The sequence below is a fragment of the Lissotriton helveticus genome, chromosome 3_1, assembly GCF_964261635.1.
Source record: "Lissotriton helveticus chromosome 3_1, aLisHel1.1, whole genome shotgun sequence".
NCBI lineage: Eukaryota > Metazoa > Chordata > Amphibia > Caudata > Salamandridae > Lissotriton > Lissotriton helveticus.
The window spans coordinates 1,831,711,309-1,831,738,668 of record NC_136061.1 but is presented as its reverse complement, the minus strand read 5'-3'; the positions used below and the strand labels follow the sequence as shown (position 1 = coordinate 1,831,738,668).

At 43.5% G+C, this 27,360-nt stretch overlaps 1 protein-coding gene across 1 annotated transcript in view; it reads right to left on the bottom strand.

Annotated features, from left to right (window-relative positions):
* Positions 1-20,769: 20,769 nt before the first annotated feature.
* The window catches only part of LOC144823878 (uncharacterized), a 66,633-nt gene continuing 60,042 nt past the window's right edge, over positions 20,770-27,360 (bottom strand). The window contains exons 39-43 of the mRNA XM_078682766.1: positions 26,889-26,987; positions 25,402-25,533; positions 23,588-23,633; positions 22,700-22,811; positions 20,770-21,073 (exon numbers count right to left, since the gene is read on the bottom strand). Of these exons, the coding sequence (XP_078538892.1) occupies positions 20,857-21,073; positions 22,700-22,811; positions 23,588-23,633; positions 25,402-25,533; positions 26,889-26,987 (606 nt within the window). The 3' untranslated portion in view covers positions 20,770-20,856. The remainder of the gene's footprint in view (positions 21,074-22,699; positions 22,812-23,587; positions 23,634-25,401; positions 25,534-26,888; positions 26,988-27,360) is intronic.

Below are 27,360 nucleotides of genomic sequence, written 5' to 3'. Positions count from 1 at the left end.
CCATTTGTTGTTAGATTAGGCCCATAGAATGCTTATGTAATGTACTGTTTTAGTTAGCGTTCTCTGCACCATTTTCTTCTCAGGTGCCATTTTGGGCTATTAGAAACTGATCTCGTTCATTTCTGAGAAATGCCCTCTGCTAAGTTATGTTTCTGAAATCTTAAGTTCTGTTTCAGTAAAGAGTAAATTGTTCACGTCAGCATATAGCTTTCTCAGTAGATAGAGGCCCTCTCCCACTTATCTGGTGGCGGGCCCAGGGTGAAACGACCTTGGACTGTGTTATGATGTTTAAGATATGAGGACAGAAACCTTTTTTTTATGTATTTCACTGCCCAGTTGCATATGCCTGGAAAATTCTACTGTGGTGTGCCTTTGCTTGGGTATGAAACGTACATAACGTATCTCTATGCTTGTTGATTTAAGTTCCCTCTGTAGCACTCCTAGCGACTATACAGATGGGGCTTCACTCTGAGTGTATATGAATAAACAGTTATTGGTTTGTTTTCTCCACTGTCTGACTGACTCTCCATTTGGTACGGAAGGCTGAGAGGAGGTCAGTGGTGACCCGGGCGGCCCTTTTCGGGTCACTTCCTTCAGTTGGTGCCTGAACAGGGACTCCTTCGGGTTGTTGACCCATCACCTTTCCGCGGATGGAGGGGAGGACGAGGACATCATCAGGTCAGACGGACGGCCCAGGGATCCCTCCACGAAGAGTTTCACTTACTCGTAGAATAAGGTGCTTCGGCCAGCGGTCATCCCGACTGAAGTCCTGAATGGCAAAAACCCTTGATCTGACTGTTTGGTCTGAAGAGTCGGCAGTGGAGAACTGGTTTGTTTGTTCTTCTGATATCCGGTGAGTCTGATTGGGTTCTATGTGGATATGGTACCAGTGTGGTTTGAGTTTGTTACAGGCTCAGGACTGTTTTGATTAAAACTGATTGCAAATACTTTGCGAGGTACAAATAACAATTTTGTTCCTCCTTTGCAATGCCTGGCCTTAGCAAAATGTGGAGTTTGTTGTTGTTCTGCAGATGCCCAGTTGGAAGAAGCTCAGCCTGCATCTATTGAGGTTAGCCCTAATTTTGATTGGTATGTTAAACATGGTCTTGGCCCTATTATATTTAGTACATTATGGCACAAATATACGAGGTGGTTCTGTTGGATAAGACGAAATTGCTTTGACATTGCTATTAATGCACTCTAGGGTGGAGGCTGTCTGAAATACACAACTAACAGAAAACAATCTTTTAAAAAATACGTCATACAATCAAGTAGTTGTATTGTTTCTTCTTTATCTGAATTAAGTCGTTCAATGATTTCATACAATACATGAGAAGACTGTCTGAATGTGTGCTGAAGTGCAATTTAGTGACATTTGTGTGTAGTGCTCAAAAGTGCAAAATATATACAGTGGATTCAATTACATATATACAAATATATACACATGTTTTAGCGGCCAGTTACTGATTTATAGCCAAGGATCGCTATTTTTCTTGATGGAATCCTGGTGATACTGGACCTAAGACAACCGTCGACGTTTCGACCCTGAGGTGCCCCAATCGGTGGTCACAGCGGGTCTTTCTCAAGACAATCAGTGGGTGGGGGGTAATACAGACAGTCTGAAATTAAACAAGAGGCTGTGTATCAGAGAGACTGGGGGCACTAAAAGTTGCACTTAAATTAGATGGGAGCTTGTGTGCTCACTCTGTTTTCCAAGGCTGGGGGTCCTCAGCCTTCGTGAGTGCAAGGCAGAGATCAATGTACCTGTGGGAGAGAGAGTATGTCAAGATTGTGTTGCCATTCCAATGAGGTAGCTTGTTGGAATCTTACTTTAAGGAAACAGCATGCGTGGTGACCCAATAGTGCGTGAGGTATCATCTATTCGGTGCAGTACGCCATGTGATTACGGGACTTAACTGCAGTTCAAATAAGGGGCTTAACAAATGTCATCTATTCAGTGCAAAGATAATTTATTCACGTGTGGGTGTAGGAGGGCAGATAGCTCTGAAGGAGTGGCTCGTGTTTGAAGCTCGGTGGGAGAGCGTGGCCGTCTGAGTTGGATGCTGGGCGGTGGGGAATTGTCTGTTACTCCCTTTGCGGGTGGTAACAATATTGTGTGGTAATATTAGTGCTCTTACCCGTTTTGTTTAGGATGATTCCAGTCAACTAGTTAGGCGGAGGTACAGCGTCCCATCCGTCTGCTGCATGAGAACATTGCAGCCGGCTCTTTCGATCCTCTGTATTCATGTATTCGGACAAGGTCGGTGCCGCGAGGACACAGGCACGTAGGGCGCTGCGGTTGCTTAGCAACGGCATTGCGTCGGGTTATGTATCACGCAGCGCGCGTGAGATGACGTAAGTTAATCCTGAAGGGGATCTAGCGAGTTGCTGGATACCGCTTCAGTAGCGTCATGATGGGTAATGCAAGTGGGTGTTTATTGGTCGTTTCTGGGCCATGGGCTAGATGAACCAGACGGCACTACGGATTCACGGGGCAGGAAGGCTCAGTGAACCAAGACATCACTGTGGATGGACAATGGCCATCTCATAATTAAAACAGTTACACTACATGTAGTTATACAGTATGTGCAATTTCAAATGAAGCAATCCTGCATTTAGGTAAATCAAATACATGAATGGCGAGCATTGCATTACGACGCATAGTTAGTGAAAAAGCATGGATATTATGACATAAATATTATGACATGGACAATGGCCATCTCATAATTAAAACAGTTACACTACATGTAGTTATACAGTATGTGCAATTTCAAATCTAGCAATCCTGCATTTAGGTAAATCAAATACATGAATGGCGAGCATTGCATTACTACACATAGTTAGTGAAAAAGCATGGATGTTATGACATAAGAAATACCAATCAAGTGCATATGTTGAACAGGTATGCTGCATCACTGACGGGCATGATGTGATACAGTTCAATGGGATCTACAATTATGCAAAACTGCATGTGCAGTTTCACCAATCTTGTGCATGAAAGGAGGCAAAGGCACATCTAGATGGTGTGCTCAGTGAAGGGGGTCCCTTGCAAGCTGGGAACTGGTGATATGTCTTAGAGGGGCAGTGTTCCTACAAAAGACCCATCTGTTTGGCTATCTCCTCGTGTTCATTTAGGCCAGATGCCACGGAGTTTAGAGTATGTATCCATTTGCATTCTTTCAGATTTAAGGCCGCTGACAATGATCCCCCTCTCGGGTTGGCGTGGATTTTTTCCAGAACCCTCCATCTTATGCTCTCCGGTGGATGATTGAAATTAGTTAAATGCTCCACCAGCGCTGCACCCTGAAGCTTACACCTGATTTTGCTCATGTGTTGTAAGATTCTCATTTTGGCTTTTTGAGTGGTCTGACCAATGATTGATGGTTACACGGACACAGGATGATATAGATAACATTTGTTGTGTTACAGTATGCCAAAGATGGCAATGTGTAAGTCTTGTTATGGTAGACCAGGGTGGGGCCCTCCATGCAAAGAGGACAGGTTTTGCATGTGCCACATTTAAAATGTCCCAAAATAGGTGGTAAAAATAGCTGGTCACGCAAATCAGGTAGGTTCCGAGGTTCAAGGTAGGCTGTGACAATACTGTCTTTCACATTATGACCTCTCTTAAATCAAACAGGGGGTTTTCCTCTATTTTTTGCTCTGATGCGACCAGACTCCAATGTTTCATGATGATTTTCTTTACAGTGTTGCTTTTCGAGTGAAAGGTAGTTACGCACACTAGGTTGTCTGTGGCAGGGTTTTTCTTCTTAGGGGTCAGTAGCTGCTCTCTTGGGCAATACCAAGCTCTTTTCTTTGCTCGTTTCAGCAGCCTCAACGGGTATCCTCCCTTCTGGTGCAGTTTCTCCGCATCTGCAGATACTGCCCATAGGGCAGGTTGTCTCGTAGATTTCGAAGATTGTGTTTCATATTTTAACAGAGTGTTCCTCTCTGCTGGCTTTCAGAGAAACCTTGCTAGAACCCAAACAAAAGAAAAATCAGGACAGACTTGTGTGTGTGACCACCTTTACCCCAGCTTCCAATGCCATAAGGAAAAGTGTCCTTAAACACTGGCCTGTATTAAATGCAGGTACATTGAATCTGGAGCACCCAATTTTTGCCTTTAAGAGAGCAAAAAATGTAAAAGATCATTTGGTAAGGGCATCCCTACCACAACCTAACCTAAAAACTACGATAAATGATGCATGGGGGTTACCGGCACTAACAGGCCATGTTAAATGCGGTAGCTGTGTAGTATGTGACTTCACCATTGAGGGAAAAACATTTACCTTTGGCACAATCACTTTTGACAGAAAGCACTTCACTAATTGTAACTCTTCCAATGTAGTGTATGCTATATTTTGCCCATGTATGTTGATATATGTCGGCCAAACTAGCCAAAAGGTAAAGCTACGCATCGGACAACACCGAAGCAGAATCCGATGCAATACTCCAAATGCTCCCCTCGTTGAACATTTTAAGGACAAAGGCCATACTGAAAATGACTTGACATGGACAACCATTACCGTGGTAAAACCACCACCTCGGGGAGCAGATGTATCACAATTATTGAACAAAGAGGAGCTTCATTGGATACTGCGTACCAACAGTATCCATACAGGACTTAATCGCCTTGAAGATTGGGCACCCCTCCTTTGATCAATTATATCGTAATTCTTACTTCCTCCAAGTCTCTGTAATGTTTCATGATTTTAATATGTGTATCTTTGTAAATACGTAACCTTATAAATATGCAGCACAATTTGAGTGTCACTTCTGCTCACCACTTACCCACACCAAAATGTCCCTCCCACTACACTGTCTTAACCCACTCCAATATGGCCGCCGTGCTGGCCACGCCGAGTCCCTTGTCGCTTTCCAAACACCACTTTATCCTCCCTTCTTCCACGAGCACTCCAGCGATCCCCGCCCATCTGAACCCTGAATTGCCATCGAGCAACCCAACCAGGAAGTAAGTACTCGCTGAACCTTGGCCCTCTCGCCGCTTCCACAAACCTTAAAATCCTTCAGTAATTGTAATTATAATATAAATTATTTTCAAATATTTTTCCCCAGTGAGACACGATCGGTCCGGTCTCCTATGAAGAGGCTTTCTTGCCCTGGCTTGGTAATTATATCGCGTGGACTTATTATGTGATTCGCTTTTCACTTAGACCCCGTATTTACCCTTCTCTACCCGTTTTTTGGCAGGAAAATAATCGAGCAATATGCTCGGATAATTGAGTACCCTTCTCTACGTCCCTTGATACTGGGCACCGCCCCCTGGAATTATACAATGTTTGGACCCAAATCTGGTAATTCGCATCAAAAGCATGCCATGTACTTTCCTTTTCACCACCGCATAGCATGTTAGTCTCACTCGAGAACTCACCACGAAATGGCGCCTTGTGTCAAATCTGCGCTAACCGTGCACTGTGCTAAAAGACAATGGCCTTAACAAACTAAATCTGGAACAACCTGCACGTCACCTTTCATTCTACTGTAGTTATACGGCACCGTATTCGCGCACTACAGACTCGCCAGGCACTCACGGCATGAAACGCCACGATAGCCCCGATTTCCTTACCATTCAAATTTTGGTATTTTACTTCACGTGCCTCCCTTGTCACTACGTAGGCACAGCAACTGGAATGCAATTCGTTCACTTCCGAATTACATGTTCTTTCGTATTTCATGCGCCGTCCCCATCAGTCCCCCCACTGCGCCGCAAACCGCATGTGATTTCACTTGATTTTATTTGGCATCTGTTGCTAAAAGAGTAACATATGGAAAACGCACTTTTGTTATGGATGGTCAGATGTGGTACATGCTTAGCTCCTGGTACTTACTTTTATTCTCATTTTTTCTTCCCTTGTCATTTTTTCTTCCCTTGTGTTTTTTTCCTAATATAATTGTATGTATAATATATGTGTAGGCCATAAATTGCCAAAAGATTTTGAAGACAAGCATACTAATTCTATGTCCTGAAGATGATGCCAATTATTTTAGAATAGGCATCGAAACGTCGTCGACATATTAGCGTCATATGTATAATGAAAAGTATAAATTGTATACAATGATGCTTTCAAATGTATTTTCGTCTGTCCACTGAACTACTAGTAAACAGACCGCCTTGTTCGCTTTAACCCTCCCCCTTGTTTTGTCTTGTCCCCTGTGGGTTACTGGCTGTACCCAATGTGTAAAAAAAATCCTCTTTATCCTTGTAAATCACTTTAATTAAAAATCCCTTCCGGCTGGACAAAGGTCATACCTACCACTGAGCGTATGTCTATCATTTTTTGCTAAGATCCCTGAACTACTAGGGACCCCTGTTTTTTTAAATATGCTTTCTGTAGAGATCACAGTAGATCAAGCCATTGTCAACTTGGAATGTTAGATCCAGAAAGTCCATGGTTTTACGGTTGTAGGTTATGGTAAATTGGATGTCACAACTTCTTTCATTCAGCCATCTGGAGAAGCTTTGCAGATCGGACTCCGTACCTGACCAGATCATGATGACATCATCTATATATCTCTTCCAGACAGCTATGAAATCAATGAAAGGGTTTTGCAAGGGCTGAGCATACCTGTTCAACATATGCACTTGATTGGTATTTCTTATGTCATAACATCCATGCTTTTTCACTAACTATGCGTAGTAATGCAATGCTCGCCATTCATGTATTTGATTTACCTAAATGCAGGATTGCTTGATTTGAAATTGCACATACTGTATAACTACATGTAGTGTAACAGTTTTAATTATGCGATTGCCATTGTCCATGTCATAATGTCATTATGTCATAATATCCATGCTTTTTCACTAACTATGCTTAGTAATGCAATGCTCGCCATTCATGTATTTGATTTACCTAAATGCAGGATTGCTTGATTTGAAATTGCACATACTGTATAACTACATGTAGTGTAACTGTTTTAATTATGAGATGGCCATTGTCCATTCACAGTGATGTCTTGGTTCACTGAGCCTTCCTGCCTCGTGAATCCGTAGTGCCATGTGATTGTATGACGTATTTGTTAAAAGATTGTTTTCTGTTAGTTGTGTATTTCAGAGAGCCTCCACCCTGGAGTGCATTAATAGCAATGTCAAAGCAATTTTGTCTTACCCAACAGAACCACCTTTTTGTTTAACCATTAATTACCCAGGTTCTGAGGGACACAGGGTCACCCCTTTTCTTTAACTACAAATATATTAGGGTAAATGCTGAATTGCAGTGACCTTTGACAGCCTATTTTGATGAACATGAGATTGGATTTTTACAGGAACAGTTCTTTAAGAGACGAAGTAGACAGTCGATGTTTGACTCCCTTCGGACTTGGCAGAAGGAGGCCAAACAAAGGCGGTTAAAAATGGAGAAAGATGCACGGAAAGGGGGGGTGCAGACTCTTACACAGAATGCTGTAGCATATGAAAGAGAAAAACAGGAAACAGGAATAGAATGTGAGGATAGGAGATTCAGGTTGCATATTGACAAGTCTTACGTGGCCAAAGAGAAAGATGATACTTTTGTTGAGGTGTTGTTAGATACTCGACCCCCACATTCTTATGCCCCACAGAAGATATATCCTGTTGTTCCTTTACAGCCACAGCAGCCTGTCTCGTCTGCTACAGTTGCCCCGGTATCTACGGTTGTTATACCCACAGCTCCGGTTACTGTGCACCCTATTCTTTCTCTCCCATCACCATCTTTGACGAGTGTGACCTCCATTATAACCACTGTTCTGACTCCTGTGCCCTCTGTTCTTTCTTTTCCGGTGCAATCATTGACTACAGTTCTACCTACTACTCCTATTACTCTTCATTCTGCAAGTATTCATCCTTTGTTGTTTTTGGATGCTGGTATGTGGTTTTGAAGACAGGGATTTGGTGAGATTTAGGGAACGAGTAGGCCCATTGATGCAATCTGGAATAGGGGAGGATACAAATAAGTTAATAGCGAATCAGGCAATGCGATGGGGTCGTATTGCGGTTTATAGCATTGAGGATATTTGGCGAGTTGTACTTGATTTTGAACCTTTTTTACAACAGCATGCCCTTCAACATATGTCTGCTACATTGATTGACCTTTGACATACACACATTGAATCGGAGGCTCCCCAAATATTATTTGATATAAGAGACTGTGTTTATATTACTGATTTAGCGGCAGAACAAGTGTTTAGTAATATGTCTACCATAGTCTCTTATAGAGGTCGATTGTATGATAAGAGTCCCACTCAACTAACTGTTCCCTATGCGTGAAGTCCCCCCAATTTATCATCCAGAAATACCTGCATTGATGGATCAGCAAGGTGCGATCACTATACCGGCCGTGGCTGCCCGCTTCCAGGAACAATGGATTTATACTCCATGGAAAAGGAGTGAGGTTTTTAGCCCTTAAGACTGCTCTGCCCAATCAAAGGAAAAACCCTAAAGCTTATTATAAGGAATTAACAGAAGCTGCTTCTTCTACTGTAATGACTCTTGCTGATATTGAAATGTTTTTGGTCTTCTTGTTCCAGTGGGTAATTGGTGCCAGGTGCATACTCAAGATCATTTTGCCGAGTTGGGGGGTACATGGGATGTGATTAAGGGATGGGATCAATAAAGGAAGCCACGGGATAATCCCTGTGCTGAGATACTCGCCTTGCTGGTCGTATTATTACAAACATGCATACACTTATTCCACCTAAGAAAGTAAGCTGGAATACATTAACGGCCTGTCAACAGAAGAATGAGAGTGTATCTGATTCTTTACTAGGTTTGAAGATACGTTTTTGGATTATAGTGGGCAGGATATGTCCTTGGAAGGAGGAGTTTGTTTGTTGACAGGTTTGTCACTGATCTTCTTCCTGAAATAATGACTTGTTTGCAGGAGTCTGAAAGTACTTGGTCCACATCTTATCCCTCTGTTATTTTGCATATGGCTCAATATTATGAGCATCGAGATCAGGAGGAAAAGGATTAAACAGACAAAAAACATTAGGATTTAAAGACGAAAGTGTTGTAGCAGGCATTTTGGGGTAATATCAGAGGACCGGGAGGTCCTTCTTGAAAACTCCGGCATACTGGGCAGTCTTGGTGAACAGTCAAAATATTGAATTTTAAATATCGATATGGCAAAATATTGAGTTTAAAATATCAAGTGGACATAATATTGACTTTCAAAAATATAGTGGTGCCTTATATCGAAATGCAGGTAAGAAACATCGTTTGTCATAATATCAAAGATAGAGATATCGACAGTCATAATATAGGGCCAGATGTAGGTCGCCAATTACCGACTGGTAACGGCCGATTTTGGCCGTTACCGACCGGTAATTGGGAATTGACATGTAGGGGGCCATTGATTTACAGAATCGGTCATTTTACCGATTCGGTAAATATACAGAGTCGGTAAAATACCGAATCGGTAAAATTACCGATTCTTTAAATCAGTATGTAGGTGGCACTGTAATCAGTGCCACACCCCTTACCGAATCGTTATTTACCATGGAATACTATTCCATGGTAAATAACGAATTCCTGTGTACATGCACATCTGTGCATGTACACCTGTACCATGTGGCACACAGACATGCCCTAAGGGCATGTCTGTGTGTCACATGGCACACAACCCAGAAACAGGGGTGCAACAGGGTGTCAAAGTGACACCCTGTCCCCATTGTGAATTGGGTATTTTTACCGATTCGGTAATTACCGAATCGGTATCTGCCATTGAATCCTATGGGCTTCTCAAAGGAATCAATGACAAATACCGAGTCTGTAATTACAGAATCGGTATATACCGAATCATACCGATTCGGTATTTGTTACTTAATTTCTACCTACATTTGAATTACCGATTCATGAATACTGAATCGGTAAAATTTGGTATTTATGAATCGGTAATTCACATTTACCTACATATGGGCCCTAGTTGTTAAAAACATCAATGTATTTTTTGTGTTTTAAGTATTAGTATATGTGTTAAAAGTATGTATTATTTTGCAATGTATATTTGAATACATCCCTAAGGGCATGTATGTGTGTCACATGGCACACAACCCAGAAACAGGGGTGCAACAGGGTGTCAAAGTGACACCCTGTCCCCATTGTGAATTGGGTATTTTTACCGATTCGGTAATTACCGAATCGGTATCTGCCATTGAATCCTATGGGCTTCAAGGCCCATAGGAATCAATGACAAATACCGAGTCTGTAATTACAGAATCGGTATATACCGAATCATACCGATTCGGTATTTGTTACTGAATTTCTACCTACATTTGAATTACCGATTCATGAATACTGAATCGGTAAAATTTGGTATTTATGAATCGGTAATTCACATTTACCTACATCTGGGCCTTAGTTGTTAAAAACATCGATGTATTTTTTGTGTTTTAAGTATTAGTATATGTGTTAAAAGTATGTATTATTTTGCAATGTATGTTTGAATTTTTTTAAAGTAATGAATTTGATGTTAATTAATTTTTGTGTAGTTTAATTCCGTAGCGGGTCGTGGGTTTATAGGGGAATAGGATGGGAAGTAATTTAATTATAATATATTTTTTAAGAATTATCTAGAATTAATTAATTATATGTTAATTATTTTTTGCGTAATTTAATTCTGTAGCAGGTTGTGGTGTGGGTTTATAGGGGAATAGGATGGGAAGTAATTTAATTGTAATTAATTAATTAATTAATTAATAATTTAGTATTTAATCAATTATATTGTTAATTAAAATTAATGTAATTCATTTATTATTAATTAATTATAAATTGATTAATTCCAATTAATAATTAATTGGTCATTATGTTAATTGTGTTTTATACTAATTATTAATTAATTAGATATTAATTATTATTAATTAATTTGCAAATATGTCAATTGTGTACTTTTTTTAGGAGTGGGTTGCGGGTTGATAGGGGAGTAGGGTAGGAAGTAATTTAGTTTTTATGTAAGTTTTATTTTTTTTATATTATAGTCATTAAAAGTTATTTTATTGTGTTAATTGTGTGAATTAATTTAGAAGTGATGTTTATTAATTGTATTGTTAATTGTTTTAGTTAATTAATTAATTTTTAATCAATTAATTGTTAGTTAATTATGTTACTTTATTAATATTTTACAATATTGTAGGTGAGATTTATAGGGAAAAATGGTGGGAGTTAAATTAATTTTGAAAAAAAAGTACTTTTTAATTTCTATCAATGTTAATTAATGATAATTATATTGCAGGAATGGGTATACTCAATTATTCCCCTACGCTGTCCAAGACTTTCCCTACTGTTACCCTTGCTGGAGTGGGAATATTAAATTATTCCCACCCGCTATCCATCACTTTCCCTACTGTTGCATTCGCTGGAGTGGGAATAGTAATTGTTACATACCTGCTATCCAATACTTTCCCTACTGTTGCACTCACTGGAGTTTGAATAGTATTTTTTACCCACCCACTATCCAACACTTTCCCTACTGTTGCACTCACAGGAGGGGGGATATTAATTTTTACCCACCCGCTATCCAACACTTTCCCTACTATTGCACTCACTGGAGTGGCAATAGTGATTTTTACCCACCTGCTATCCAACACTTTCCCTACTGTTGCACTCATTGGAGTGGGAATAGTAATTTTTACCTTCCAGCTTTCCAACACTTTCCCTACGGTTGCACTTGCTGGAGTGGAAATAGTAATTTGTACCCACCCGCTATCCAACACTGTCCCTACTGTTGCATTCACTGGAGTGGGAATAGTAATTTTTACCCTCCCGCTATCCAACACTTTCCCTACTGTTGCACTCGCTGGAGAGGGAATAGTAATTTTTACCCACCTGCTATCCAACACTTTCCCTACTGTTGCACTCACTGGAGTGGGAATAGTAATTTTTCCCACCCGCTATCCAACACTTTCCTTACTGTTGCACTCATTGGAGTGGGAATAGTGATTTTTACCTTTCCGCTATCCAACACTTTCCCTGCTGTTGCTCTGGGATCGAATGGGAATAGTAATTTGTACCCACCCGCTATTCAACACTTTCCCTACTATTAAACTCGGTGGAGTGTGAATAGTACATTATTCACACCCGCTATCCAACACTTTTCCTACTGTTGCAATCACTGGTGTGGGAATCGTGATTTTTACACACCCGCTATCCAACACTTTCCTTAATGTTGCACTCGCTAGAGTGGGAATAGTAATGTTTACCTTCCCGCTATCCAACACTTTCCCTACTGTTGCACTGACTGGAGTGGGAATAGTAATTTTATCCCACCTGCTATCCAAAACTTTCTTTACTGTTCCACTCGCTGGAGTGGGAATAGTAATTTTTATTCACCCGCTATCCAACACTCCCTACTGTACCACTTGTTGGAGTGGAAATAGTAATTTTATACTATACACTATGCAACATATTTAGTATTGTTATATTTAATGTAGTGTCAAATATAATTTAAAAATATATATATTTTAATGTTTTAACCTTATTATATTAAAATATATATATTATAATCCTAAAAACCTGCAAGAGTGTGCAGTGACTATCCTGTTTACTATAGCACCCTTTTGTACATATATATATATATATATATGCAGCTCATGGGAGAAAAACTACAGTTTAAATCGATTTCAAGAGCCCTGAATTATTGCAAAATAAAGTCAATGTACAACAGCAGATCTGCAGAAGGATGGGGGACACCAGATTAGCAGAAGGGTGCAGGTCCACGATGGATGCCCCTGAGTCGGTAGCCGTTACAAGATGGCTGCCAGTTGAAAGTGGAAACAACCTAGTTCCGAAATTGCCTGTGAGAAAGTGGCTGAGGAGGATTTCCAGAGTCAAAGTCAGGAGAAGTGGTCTAGCACGAAATGTGCTGTGATTGAGCAATTGAACAAAAACAAAATCACATGATGTCAGTCTGAGATTTCCCATTGCCAAAGCCAGTTCAAACCATCTGCAAGCAATGCCGGGAGCTGATCGGGTGATCAGAGCAGAACTGGGCCAGTATTGGGGCCTCAAAGAGGAGCTACGGGCATAATTATGTGCGCATCGATGGGCTCACCTTAGGTCCGGTGTGGCGTCAGGTGGGGGATGCAGCGGAGAGAGCGCGCCGGGCCGAGTGGAGAGGGTAACCAGGCTGTTGAGCGCTACAAGGCTGAGGTTATCGTGGCCAAATAAAAGTACCTAAGCAGAAGTCCGTGGCAGGATGTCGGGATGTCCCCGCAGCTCGCTGAAGACGTGCCCAGGGATTAAACCTCTGTCCGAGGCCCGCTGATGAAAAAGGCGAGTCAGGTGAAGGGGGTCCTCACAGGGAAACGGCGCACTGCAGCGCGCCACCAACTTCCAATGGGGCGCTCGATGGATCCGAAAAGTTATTGCCCTATCGCGCCTGTCCCAACCCATCCCCGGTCAGCTTGCAGGGGGAACCGGGTGCGGGAGGCGTTAGTGTTTTCAGCGTGCAAGCCGTTACTGCCAGGCATTAGGGTGATCGGCACTCTGTGGTTGCGACTGCACGGACTACATCATGAGGGGTGTGAGGGCCGTGTAGTGTGACCGGCGTTACTGGGGTCTTAGGAGTCGGGTACGATGGTAGAGACATCACGGGTCCCCTATCAGTCTGCTCTAGCCGCTGAAGTTGCTGCCCTTATAGGAGCTTGTTTACACAGTTTCCTCTGTAGCACTCCTAGCGACTGTACAGATGGGGCTCCACTCTGAGTGTATATGAATATACAGTTATTGGTTTGTATTCTCCACTGTCTGACCAACTCTTCATTTCATACGGAAGGCTGAGAAGAGGCCAGTGGTGACCCAGGTGGCCCTTTTTGGGTCACTTCCTTCATGGTGCATTGCAAATAAAAGACACCACTATTGCTCATTGTCATCTTTGATATGTTCATATTCCTATGACTGCACCCTGGTCTAGCAGTATGTCACCAAGAATTCCTTTCAGAGCTTCCATAGCCACATTTTGTAAATCAATAACACCAAGTATGTAATATATGCCCTGCTATACTCTGACTGACTCTGACAAAATGTTGAATTCTTTGAAACTATCTCTGTCACTGAAAATCCTCCTGATAGTTTGGAAGTAGCTTGCAAGGCTATGGTGCTTAAAAGTGGCAGGTGGTAGAGTGATTGGATATGGGCCCCCCATTGCAGTACCTTGCAGGGGGGGGGCTAAGGTTTCGGTACGCCACTGTCTTAAAGTAAGCCTGAAATCTCTGTGCCACGCTACCAGAGGATGAGCAGAGGTTCAGTTAGGATGTGTTTGTAACTTACTCTAACTAATATTGTAGTTCCTACTTGGACAGGGTGCATGTCTCTGCCAATCAGAAACCCAACTTCTGATATTAGTGATCAGTGGGGAGGATAGGCCCTGTGTTTGTGCAGTGCCATAGAGTAACTCAGTGTACACTATCCATCTGCATCCAAGACCATTTAAAAAAATCTTAATTCACCCTAATTGTCTTTTTTACTTTTTCCTCAAAATCACGACTTTGCCTACTGGTTCTACAACTGGAATCATGGAATTTGAGATGCCCAACTTGGAAACCTACACAGTGGCCCAGCTTATAGACTTTTGCAAAGAGATGGCGGTTCCTGCCAAGAGTGCCAACAAGAAGGTAGAATTGCAAAAGGCATTGAGGGCCTGGCCGAAGTCTGCTCCCAAGAGAATGATGGATTGGAGAAGCGTGAGAATGACTCTTCTGAGGAACCACCTGCAGTGGCTGAGGATACAATCATTGAATTGAGCTACCTGTAAGAGCAGGAAGCAGTGTCTACTGCCTTGGTCTATCCACAGAGGACCTGAGTGGGAGGACGAAATAGAGATACTTCAAACTGTAGATGGGCAAATTAAAAATGGAAACTGAGTAGAAAAAGGTTGAAAGGGCCTTGGAGGCAAAGAAGGCTTAGGCAGAGAGAGCCTTAGCTGAAAAGAAATGTCTACTTGCTCATGAACTGAGTCTGCAAGAGAGCTGGGTACCAAGGCCATACAGGTAGATTCCAACAGCGATGGTAGAAGCATATATGCAGTGCCTGATGGAGGGTTCTTATATCCCAGGATTTGGTGCCCGTTTATGTGATGGGAGATGACATTGATAAATGTTTTTCTGCTTAATAGGTTGCACTGAATGTTCACAGGGTTCCTGAGGAGCACTGGGGAGCGGTCTGTGGAAACACATGCCACCACGTGTGAGGAACACACTTCTGACATTAGAGGTTGGGTCCCAATGAACGCCATTTTGATAGCCAAAATTTCCAACAGAAGAAAGAGGGGGTAGAAAAACTTAAAAACAAGGAGTTCTCAAAAGGCCCCCAAATAATTCCCAAGGGAGTAGTGGTAACAAGTCCTAGGCTGATCCTAAAAATAAGGGGTTCTTTGATCACAAGACATGGAGATTTGTACCCCAATGTACATAGTACTACAAATACGGGCAGAACAAGGGTGGCTCCAAATGTCCTAAGAGGGCACAACCTCCCCATTGGTGGGCAGACACCAAAGTTGGTAAGTGTATTGCTCGGGGAAGTGGTAGCCCCAGTTAGTTTTGGGGGGCAGAGTAAGGTGACCCGAGTTTCCCTGAGGGATAAAGAATGGTGCATAAAGCCCACACGCCTTGCAGTGGGTCACCATTAATAGGCAATGGGTGGAGTCTCTGTGAGACACAGGAGCCCACATAGCAACTGTCAAGTGTCAGCTGGTTCCTGCAGAACAGGTCCTACAGAACATATTCCCCCAAGTTGTAGTCGCTGAGAATTGTGAGAGCCATCTACTGGTGGCTCTGGTTCCTTTGAGTTAGAGAGAAGATCTCAGGTTCTCTGAAAGTTGCTGTGAAACCTGCCATGCCTGTTGATTGTTTACTAGGCAATGACCTGGAACACACTACCAGGAGGGAGGTAGAGTTCAGGTTTCACTTGAAGATGATGGGAATGCCTGAGTGAATCTTTATGACCACACAGATCATAGCTGCCATGAAAGGGATTCAAAGGAGTCTGAAACCTGGAACAATGGCCCATGCAGCTGCCAAGGAGAGTGCAAGGAGCATGGGAAACCAACTCCTGAAGTTCTTGTGGGGGAGGGTCACAGGGTCCCCGAGGAGGAGGCCCTGAGCCAACCGGAGCTTGCCAGCTTGCAGGTTGAGGACAGGCCCACCAGGGAGGAGTTCCGCCAAGCATAGGAAGAATGTCCCACTCTTGAGGGCTTGAGGTGCCAAGCCTCAGCCCATGCAGCAGGTGAAGCCTCTGGGGATCAAATAATCCACTGGGAGAACAATCTCCCCTACAGCGAGTCTAAGGTTCCTGTTGCAGGGGAAACCCATGTGCTTGTAAGTCCCAGTAGGAAGGTCACAGGACCTTACGACTGGGTTTGGCTAAAGACATACCCTGGGCAGAACATTTAGAGCAAGACAAGTCTTTTGCCAGGCTTGTCTCCCACTTCTATTGGCCCAGAATGAAGACAACCTCAGATTCATTCTGCAGGGCCTATCCCACCTGCCAGGCCAGTGGGTAATCAGAGAAAACGTATAAAACACTCCTGATCCCATTACCTGTCATTGGCAACCCCCTTTGAAAGGGTGGGCATCAACATCATTGGACCCTCGGACCCCAAGACAGTCCTATCAATCAATCAATCAGGATTTGTTAAGTGCTGCTGCTTCACCCATGAGGGTCTGGAGGCACTGTGGGATCATGCTGCGGGATCACACTGCCTCTTACTATTAATTGAACAACCAGGTCTTGAGGTCCTTCCTGTACTGCTGGAGCAAAGGTGGGGCTATGTGGTGCAGGGGGAGGGTGTCCCAGGTCTTAACCACCAGGTGGGAGAAAGAGCAGCCTCGCTGTTTGCCCGGCAGATGCATTGGGTAGCTGCTAGGGAGAGGGATCTGGAATGGAGTTTTCCGATGGGTTGGATCAAATTCACTCATTTGTTGAGGTAGGCTGGTCCTTCATGGTGTAGTGCCTTGTAAGCATAGGTGAGCAGCTTAAACTGGCATCTTTTCATGACTGGTAGCAAGTGGAGTTTCCTGAGGTGAGGTGCTATGCGCATCTGTCTGGGGAGGTAGAGGATGATTCTGGCTGCTTTGACGGTACTCCTGGTGTTAGGTGAGAGTAATCTGAAGACCTTACTGAGCATACAGAGGGTGAGGAAGCAAGTAGAGGAGACAACGCTCACCTGCTTCTTCCTGGAAGGGAGGCTGTTGAGGATGATGCCGAGGTTGTGGGCATGTTCAGTGTGTTTGGCTAAGCTCAAATGGCAATCATTTGTTGTTCCAGAGGGTGTCCTTGCGTTTCCACAAGATGAGAACTGCTGTCTTGTCTGTGTTGAGTTTGAGACCGTTGCTCTTCATCCATACAGCCACATCTTTCATGCATATTTGAAACTTGTCTTTGATGATCGTTGGGTCATTAGTCAGGGAGAGGATGAGTTGGGTATCTTCGGCATAGGAGATGATGTTGAGTCCGTGGCTCCTGACAATGTTGGCTAGGGGCATCATGTATACGTTGAAATGGTTTGGGTTGAGGGATGAGCCTTAAGGTACACCACAGGTGATGTTCTTAGGGAACGAGGAGCAGTGAGGGAGGATGATCTTCTATGTTCTTCCTGTTAGGTAGGATGCCATCCACTTTAGGGTTGCTCTTTGGATTCCGATCTGGTGGAGTATGTAGATCAGTGTGTGGTGTGATACGGTATTGAAGGCGGCTGAGAGGTCAAGTAGGATGAGGGTGGCGGTTTCTCCACAGTCTAGCAGCATTCTGATGTCGTCCGTAACTTCAACTAGAGCTGTCTTTGTGCTGTGATTTGCTCTGAAGCCTGATTGGGAGGGGTCCAGAAGGTTATTGTTCTCCAGATGTCTAGTTAGCTGGATGTTGATAGCTTTGTCGATGACCTTAGCTGGGAAGAGGAGCAGGAAGATGGGTAGTAGTTAAGTGCTGCTGGGTCTGCTGATGGTTTCTTCAGCAGTGGCTTCACGTCGGCATGCTTTCATTTCTGGGGAAGTGGGTTTTGGTGTTTGAGGAGTGGAGTACCTAGGTGAGTTCTTTGCTGATGAGTTGATTGCAGAGGTTGAAAGTGTGGTGGGGCAGGGGTCTGCTGGGGCTCCAGTGTGGATGGATCTCATGATGGACTCCGTTTCCTTCTCTGTGAGGCTTTTCCAACAGGTGATTTGGTGGGGATGGGTATTGGTTGGTGTGAAGAGGTTGATGTTGTCCAATGCCGGGGGTTGGGGTGTGAAGTCTTGCCACATGGTGTTGATTTTGTTGCAGAAATGTCTGCAAGGGTGTTGCAGAGGGCTTGTGAGGGTCTGGTGATGTTTTCGGTAGCTGAGGGCAATAGGTTTGTCCTGGTCCTTGTGGACCATGTCACTTGCTACCCAGAGGCCATCCCTCTGAGGTCAATGACTGCACTTGTGGTTGCTAGAGATCTGATGGGGATCTTTACCTATGTTGGGTTCTCCAAGAAGGTAGTGTCTGGCAGAGGCACTAACTTCATGTGTGCATACATGAAGTCCATTTGCTAAGACTGTGGTGTGTCTTAAAAGTTCACCACACCCTATCACCCCCAAAACAATGGTCTTGTGGAGAGATTCAATAAGACTTTGAAGGGCTTGAATATGGGTCTGCCTCAACCAATGAGACATAAGTGGGATATCCCCTTGCCATGCCTTCTACTCACCTACAGGGAGGTGTCACAGAAGGGAGTAGGTTTCAGCCCCTTTAGCCTCCTCTATGGCCACCCTGCTAGGGGAGCTCTGAGCCTTGCTAAGGAGGGGTGGGAGCAGGTACCCATGAACCCTCCGCACAGGATGTGGTCAGCTACATGCTGGCCCTCTGCAACCAAATGATCCGCTACTGGAAAAGTAATCGAGAGGCCAGCCAAGAAGTCATAAAACTCTGTTATGACCAGAGGGCCTCTCTGGTGGAGTTTCAGCCTGGCCAGAAACTGTGGGTCATGGAGCCACGGGTAGCCAGAGCTCTCCATGACTGCTGGACAGGCCATCTACCTGGTTGACCTCCAAATCCCTAGGAAACCCTAAGGCTGGTCCACGTGACTTCAGCCTCACTTTGAGAGGTCTGAAGTGAGCATGCTCCTTGTGACAGATTAGAAGATTGGAAGGGGAGAGTGAATGTCTTCCTAACCTTCTTCCTTCTCAGGAACACATTGACTCAGTGGAGGGTCTCAGCCTTTCTTGCACCCTGACCCTAGAACAGCAAGATGACTGTTCTGTTATCAGTTGCTAGGACAGCTTGCCTCACTGTTCTCACTCACCCCAGGACTGACACATCTGTGTGTTCATAATGAGGACACTGGAGACAGTCCACTTGTAAAGAACAAAGTGTACAAGTTGTCTGACAGGTTGAGAGCCAGCATCCAGGAGGAAGCCACCAAGATGTTTGGCAATGGGGTGATTGAGCCCTCTAATAGTTGCTGGTCCAGCCCCTTGGTGTTAGTACCAAAGACTTCCCCACCGGGCGCCATATCTGAACTCCGATTCTGCGTGTACTACTGAGGACTCAACTCAGTCACCAGGATTTATGCACATCCCATCTCCCTGAGCTGATGAGCTCATTGAAACGCTGGACGCTGCCATGTTCCTCAGTACCTATGATTAGACACCAGGGTACTGGCACATCGCTCTGATTGAGGGGGCCCAAGAGAAGTCAACATTTTCAACCCGAGGGCCACAACCAATTTCCAGTGATGCCCTTGGACTTGATTGTGCCCCTGCTACCTTCCAAAGGTAGGTTATCAGGGTCCTGGCTGCTAAGGAGGCTTTCTGTGCTGCCTACTTAGACACAATTGCTGTCTACAGTTCCATCTGGGAGGAACATCTTTATCTCCTTCACAAGGTGCTTCAAGCCCTGAAACAGGCAGGCCTGACCATCAAAGCCAATAAGTGCCAGATTGGGCAGGGTTCCACTGTGTATCTCGTACACCTGGTAGGTGGAGGCAAGGTGCAACCCTTAGAGACCAAGATTGAAACCATCTTTGCTGGGCAACCACCTGAACCCAAACTGAAGTGTGAGTTTTATTATAATCTGCAGAGTATTTCCTTCCAAAACGAAAAATGACACAGCAACATAACAGAAACAATAAAATCCTCATTAAGAAATAGTCCTCTGCGAAGGATCAAGGAATTGCAGCGTATTAGAGGTACAGCTCAGGACTAATTTCTCAAGAGTTATCAAAAGAAATAGCAAAGAATAGAAAAGAAAGAGCTCCTTGTCTGGCTCTCACTCAGTCTCTCACCTTCTCTTACTCTGAAATTAATTTTAATACTCAGTCAAAACAGATGTAGATGTTTTAAGCTTTTCATGTGCCTTCTGCAATTTAGAAAAATATAGTTATCTGGGAAAAGTGGCCAATGGAGCTCCTACAAGACAACCTCATCATTTGAAGCGACTTTAGAGGCGCTGGAGTGTGATGGTTGGATCATTAGAGACATCACTCTCAGGGGTGGGATGTAAGGGATGGCAGAGTTTCCTCTTCATAAGGATGGGCACATTGATCATTATTGGCAAAGATGCAAAGGACTGTTTTTGCAGTAGAGCATTATTCTGATAATGTGCTGGAGCAACATCCAAGCCCTTAGTATACTACAATCACTCAACAAACGCCTACAACCAGGTATGGCAAAAAAAACATACTATACCCTATTTTGCACTTTATTTGAAGACCACTCTCAGCCATTTTGCAAAAAGAGTTGTCAGCTTTGTGTCTATAAATGCAGCATTCTGACAATGCCTAGGCGGTCGCCTTTATAGTGGCGGAAACAACAACAATAAAGAAGTAAATTTCAAAGCAAGTTTATTAGGTAGCCAAAAGACAGGTGAAGCAAATTTACATGTCCTGTTAGCTGTAGTTAGGTGCTAGTGTTTTATCTTCTGCGCCTTCTACTATTTTCCGGCTGAGCTGCCCATGTGCCCTCTTCGGGGATGCACACGGTGCCCACACAACCGCACTCATCCACGGTGACGTAGGAGAAGCTGATGCTGGTGCCATCCTCACAGACCAATTCTGCTGTCTTATTACTTTTCTTCAGCTCCTGGCAACAAGAACATTTATGCTCCATTGCTCTAGTCATGGAGGAGAATCTGTCCAACAAAAGGAAAAGAAACAACAGGTTTTAAAAAGCTACAGTAACAAATGTGTAAAATACATAGTTATAGATACTTCGATAATTCAATTTAGCACTGAGGAGTAATATTTAGGGCACCATGCATGAAACAATTGATTTTTTTTCCATTAAATAATGTGACATGGGGAACAATTTGCAGTTCCAGTAGGTGTATTAGACCAGGGATAAAGGAATGGGTGAAACTACATGATGGAGAAAACCTGTTATCAGCTGTGAGTGAGACTCCATTAACAAGAGAGGTTAGGTAATCTAGAGACATTCCCATTGACATATATTAGGTAGGTGAAGTGGATATTAGTATTACTTCATTGAAACATACAAATATATTGATGAAGTGTCAGTGATCAGTGCTTCCAATGAAGTGTCAAGAATCAGTGAAAAGGGAATGAGTGTCACTCCAGTGGAGTATGTGGGGTAAGAGGGAAGAGAATGAGTGTCTCATATCAGTGAGAAGGGAATGAGTGGGACTGCCGTGAAGTGTGCCTGGGCTCAGTGAGAAGGGAATGAGTGGGACTGCAGTGGATGACTACGACACACCTAATAAGTGCAGAGCAGTGAAATGTCTAAGGTTGTGGGGATAACAGAACACTCAGAGCATTAAGTGGAGAAGCGTGGCTCAGTGGTTAGAGGTGGCAGACCCGGAAGCTGAGATCGACAGTGGACCAGGGTTCGATTCCCCGCCTCGGCGGGTCTCGGACTCGACAATTCTCGCTCCGGTGCCTACTCGAATCACGGGGTCACACTCTGCAACTCTGGGCAATAGCTTGCTTAATCTCCACTACAGCCCCTTGCGGCGGGATGCCTGGCTTTCACCTTGTGGACACCCTGCCGGGGTATCTCACAGGGGAATACCAGGACGGGTTCCCTAAGCAAGCGCCAGGATGCCCTTTGGGTGACAGGTTTGCGCTATATAAGTACACCTACATTTACATTATTTATGAGACTTTGCACCACTTTTACGCCATTGTTGCGTAACTTTTTGTGACACTGCAGTGTTGTAACTAATGCGTCACGTTGTGCCATATTTACAAAGCGATGCATCTAAGCAGGTGCGCCACTTTGTAAACCTCTGCACTACATTATCCCTTCTTCAGGTATAGTGTATGCAGGGTGGGCATTCCCCCGCAATAAAAGGTGGTAGAAGTGGTGCAGTGAAATCTATAAGATTTCACTGCGTCACTTCTAAACTGTGTCAAAACCCTAAGCCTGCCTCACAGCAGGCATAAGAGACGCATGCCCTTTCACATGGGGCTTGCCTCATGTAAAAGGACACATTGCTGGAGTTGCGTCTGTTTTCACACACCCTAGCAATGCGCCACTTTTGCACCTACATATATTTCAGAAATACTGACATATCTGTAACTCCTTCTGACATGGAGCGCCGTACATTAAATACTGCACATCCATCCTGTCACAAGGAGGATGCTGTGAAAACGTTTGCATCGCTGTTTTCACGCAACGATGCAACAGTTTTCATAAAAAGCCCCTCAATTTCCAGACACGGGAACCAGTTAGGTGAAAAATGATCATCCCACACTCTACTTAGATCTAGTGCATTGTACTGTATGTTGCAACCACTTACCCTGAGGTACTGCTGCACAGCCCATCGCATACAGACAGCTCAACGGTTGTGTTGCATGTGCCATGAGATAGGACAGTTGCCTTGGGTTGAGGCGTGCAAGATGACTGGGGCACTGTAAGAATTAGAAGGAAAAGTCAACATCTTTTACACAGGGTGAAATATTCCTTTGCCGGTTTCTGTATTCGGAATTGAAAGGGGGGAAAATATCTTGTACTTAAATGTTCCTCAAAAGTAACTATGTAAGACTATCATCAACACAGTGAAAAGAGAACCTTAGTCACCACCTATACCCTCACTGTCTTTCACCGAGCCTGTATCTCAGGTAAAACCAGTGTGAGATGGTACCTCCTTCACCATAACATGCAGCACAAGCAGAAATCAGCGCATGGTGACTCATCATGACTCATCATTTACAAAAAGAGACATCTGTCATGAAGACCACCAATTCAAAGGGAGTCAGAAAAGGCTGAAAGATCTGCTCCTACATGTGAGATGTCACTCAGTCGCGTATGAGATAACTTCTCTTCTAGCACTGATGATGTTACGCATGCTTCCAAGTAGTGTCAAATAATTGTACACAACACTAAAAAACATCAGTTATTGCTCCTAGTAAACGATTCCAGCATAACCTTATTCACAACCCTCAAAAAAACTTAGCAGGAAAGCTGTCACTCAGATACTCCTTCATTCAATCTCTCTCGCAAATGACCGGACACTTAGAAAACCCTGAGGGGTCTACCTAAGCTTACAGAAACAACAGGGTATGGCCTATCAAAAAACATCTGACAAATGACGCTCTATTACTATAAAAAAAAAGAGTCATGAAGGGATAGCTCTAGGTTATAAGAGACAGCCATTGCATCTCCGTGTTACAGCACAATTACTTACATTTACAGATTTCGCAACAACCATCGGATGTCTTCTGTCTGTATTCCTGGAATAAAATAAGATATGGAAATATGAAAAATCAGACACTGGTTAGACCAATCAATGTATGATTTTCTCAAGAACCTCAACATAACCTCAACAATATGAACACAATCATTCAGGAGGCTATGCCAGGGATCATGAATTACTACTCATAACCCCCACTTCTCTGCTAGAAAAATAGTTTGACCACGGAAGATGTATAGCACCATGTGAATTACAGACTGCCTGCACTGTGAGGGAGTTAACAGTCTTTGACTAGAGAGGGAGCAGAGAAGTCACTTTTCAGACTATGGGAATCACTTAGACACTAGAAGATAGGGCAGGGCAGCGGAGGCCTATAGGGAGATCTTGACCTGCCAGGCGGGATGTGTGTACGATGAAGGAAGACACCACTGCTCCTGCTCCTCAGACACCACTGCCAGTTTGCCGAGCTGCACCATCTTTAAAGCGCTTTTTGATAAACTGTTTTGTTTAGAGACAGCATATGAAGGTCATTGTACATTTTCCCTGTTTGTGTCCACCATGCCTTGTATGGTAGACACGGACAGGAAAAATCAGTACCAATCGGCCTGGGCTCAATAGGGTGACATGACCATCACTGTGACCCAGCTGCCTTTGATCAATGGGTCGCTATGTCAGAAGTTTACACCAACCAAGTCAGTGGCTGCTCCACCGGTGTAAACACAGAACTTTCTCTGTAAAGGTTTTTAAACTGTTTGTGTTTCTCAGCTTGGTCTCACTGCAGTAAGCACTTACAACAAGTGTGAGAGCACTTCATAATCCTCAGAGGCTAGTAAGGGCTTTAACTTTACACACACTAGCAGGGAAGGAGTACCATAGCCTCATGGAAAGGGTTGATCAGCTAGTGTGAGACACTTTATGGTACAGCAGGATAGGAGCAACTAAATATAATGAACACTGTACAGTTACTGAGCAATGGCTTACACACAGTAATTACTTGTTCATATATATTTTCAAAGATGTCATGTTAATATTCACATTTTCGAATCTAGGACCCCTGTGAGCGAGTCAAAGCTTTTCAGTGCTAACTGTTATTTCGGAAATGCAGAGACCCAGACTGACAGATACAGCCACTGAAATACTGCAAGGCACAGATTCGGGCTTGCCAATGGAACCAAATGGTCTTTGATCCATAATATTAATTCACAAAATGCCAATCGTGGGAAAGTTCAGCATCAGTCGATAGTAGAAGGTCCGCCTGCTACTTACATGTAATGTCTTCTGTAGGCAACAGACAATTCGAACCAGGCAACCATAACACACAAACTGCTTACCATGCAATACAGTAGCAAAGACAGACAAAGGACTAAACTGAGGGTGTTTGTATCTTATGAAATGGTACCAGTTATTTGAGATTTCTTTGCTTATTTCTTGGAGCTCTGCTATGCAACAGAGGTGATTCCAACCAAAGATGGTGCCAGCACCAACAAACTGATCGAAAGAGGATCTATCATTCGCTCTGCAATCTAACTGCACTTTTGATGGTTGATCCAACAATCCTAGAGTCGGAAGAGGCACCCAAAAGAAGGTGAGGCATTACAGCTTTCAGATAAGGTAATTGCCAGGAGTCGGTCAGACTCCACATTTTTTGACAAAATATGCAGGGAGGAAGATGTGGGAGGAGTTGTGAATACGAGACAGAAATGTTGACGGGTGAGGCAGATGTTCTAAGCTAAGAAAATAATAACACCCATTTGTGCCCCAGATTGATTCGATGAAAGAGTACTCATTGAGTAGTTTGAAAGACTTACATTTGGACAGTCTGCGGGCTCTAGGGCCGGACACACCCTCTTCACAGAGGATACGACAAAATGTTCATTGAATTTTTCACACTCATATTGCATGCCGCAATCATCACCGGATGGGTTCCATATCTCTCCAACCTGAAATAAAATTAAAAATTCAAACGGGTGTGGGGGTTTTAAAGAAAAGCCTAGGCAAGGTCCTGTTTTACAAATCATCACCATGGGTGTTGTTTGCACCGCACCATCATTGCACCCAAAGGAAACGGAAGCATGTAAATTAAAAATATATATATATTCTTTATGGGTATTTCACTGAAGTCATTTATAATAATAGAAATGTATAATAAACACCCACATATTATCCTATCTTTTGGCAAGAATATTACATTTGAGCCTATATTTGGGCAAATATATTTATTCTCAAAGAGATAAAAAAGAAAATGGGCTACTGTGATACTTCCCCTGCTCTTACCCACACCCCCCCCCCCGCCCCCACTCCTTGGAACTTCTCCCCTTGCCAGCTTTTCCCCCTTCCTGTATGTTCCTTTTTGTTTGTCTCAACCTTACCTGTAACTAAAATTGCCATGCTCTAATAACTGTGTAACCTTTGTAAAGCTCTTACCTGCAATTTATTATCTGATACCCATGTAAAGCGCTCTGATACCTCCGGGTCTAGCCAGCGCTATATAAAACCTTTTAAATAAATAAATAAAATAAAATATGCTGACAATAATAAACCTATCTGATGTCTAACTGATATATCCTCCCTACAAGCAATCCACTTAATCGGCTCTAAATCTTTCTGTGCCATGTCTCCTTATTGGCACCGCAAATTAAATAAGAGACTGGGTGCCTTTGGAGATATTTTACCCTTAATACTGGTCATATTCGTGTACATAGTTATATCAGATACTGTCAAGAATAATTGTTAGATGTAAATGTATGATCCCAGGGCACCTCCTCGTGTCATGCGAGCATGAACAGAGGAATACCAAAATTTATGTTCATGGCTAAATAATTGGATCAGCTATTCTGAAAGGACCAGCGGCTCATGAAATTGAGATATAGGACTCCAATGTACAGCTTTTCTGCCGCTTCATTCTTGTTGCTCCCTATTAAACCGTCAAGCTGTTGTTGCCAGTGTAAAGGCACTCCCTATGTCCAGTGATAATACATTAGTTGTGTCCTCTAATGGAAGGCCAGCCATGAAGTAAGTAATAGACACCAGGCTGGTGTATAGATTGACATATTCGGTGATTTGTGAGCCCTACGGCAGGCACCTCCCTATGTCCATCATTTCCTTATATTGATACTGGATAAGGGTGGTGGGTCAAAGGAACCGCATGCAGGAACTCTGAGTACTTGCAAGACAAGGCTGGACCTGCCTCCAATAGGTAACAACATCTAAACCACTCAACATGGTGCTGCAGCGCCAGACTGACAAGCAAGGCTCTTGAACAGGAGAGCGGAAGCTTTCATCACAGCAGAGTTACCTCAAGGACTTTGGTTTCATTGTTCTGTGTCTTCATGACACACTTCGTCTGCACACACTTTCCACAGCACTCCTCTGGCGTCTCCGTATACTCAAATCCCTGGATCACAGAGGGGTCAAAGAAAAGCAGTCACATGTGGACACTAGAGTTGTATTTCATTATTTGTTGTATGTGGCGCCCTCTTGTGAGAGGCCACCAAATCAGGAGAACCCAGACACCACTAGAATCATTTAGGAACCTCTCTCATTTGAGATTGGAAATGTTTCACACGAGCCATACCCACAAAGCCTGATTATTGTGATTCTGTTTCACTGCATGCATTTAACCTCTTCTGCTCTCCATGAGGCCATATACCCTTGGTTTTAAGTGCTGCACATTACAAATTAAAGAGAAACAATATGGTGTTACCTACATGTCCGAATCCATCACATGTAATGTGTTATCTATTGCCATTGTCAAGGGATGTGAGGAT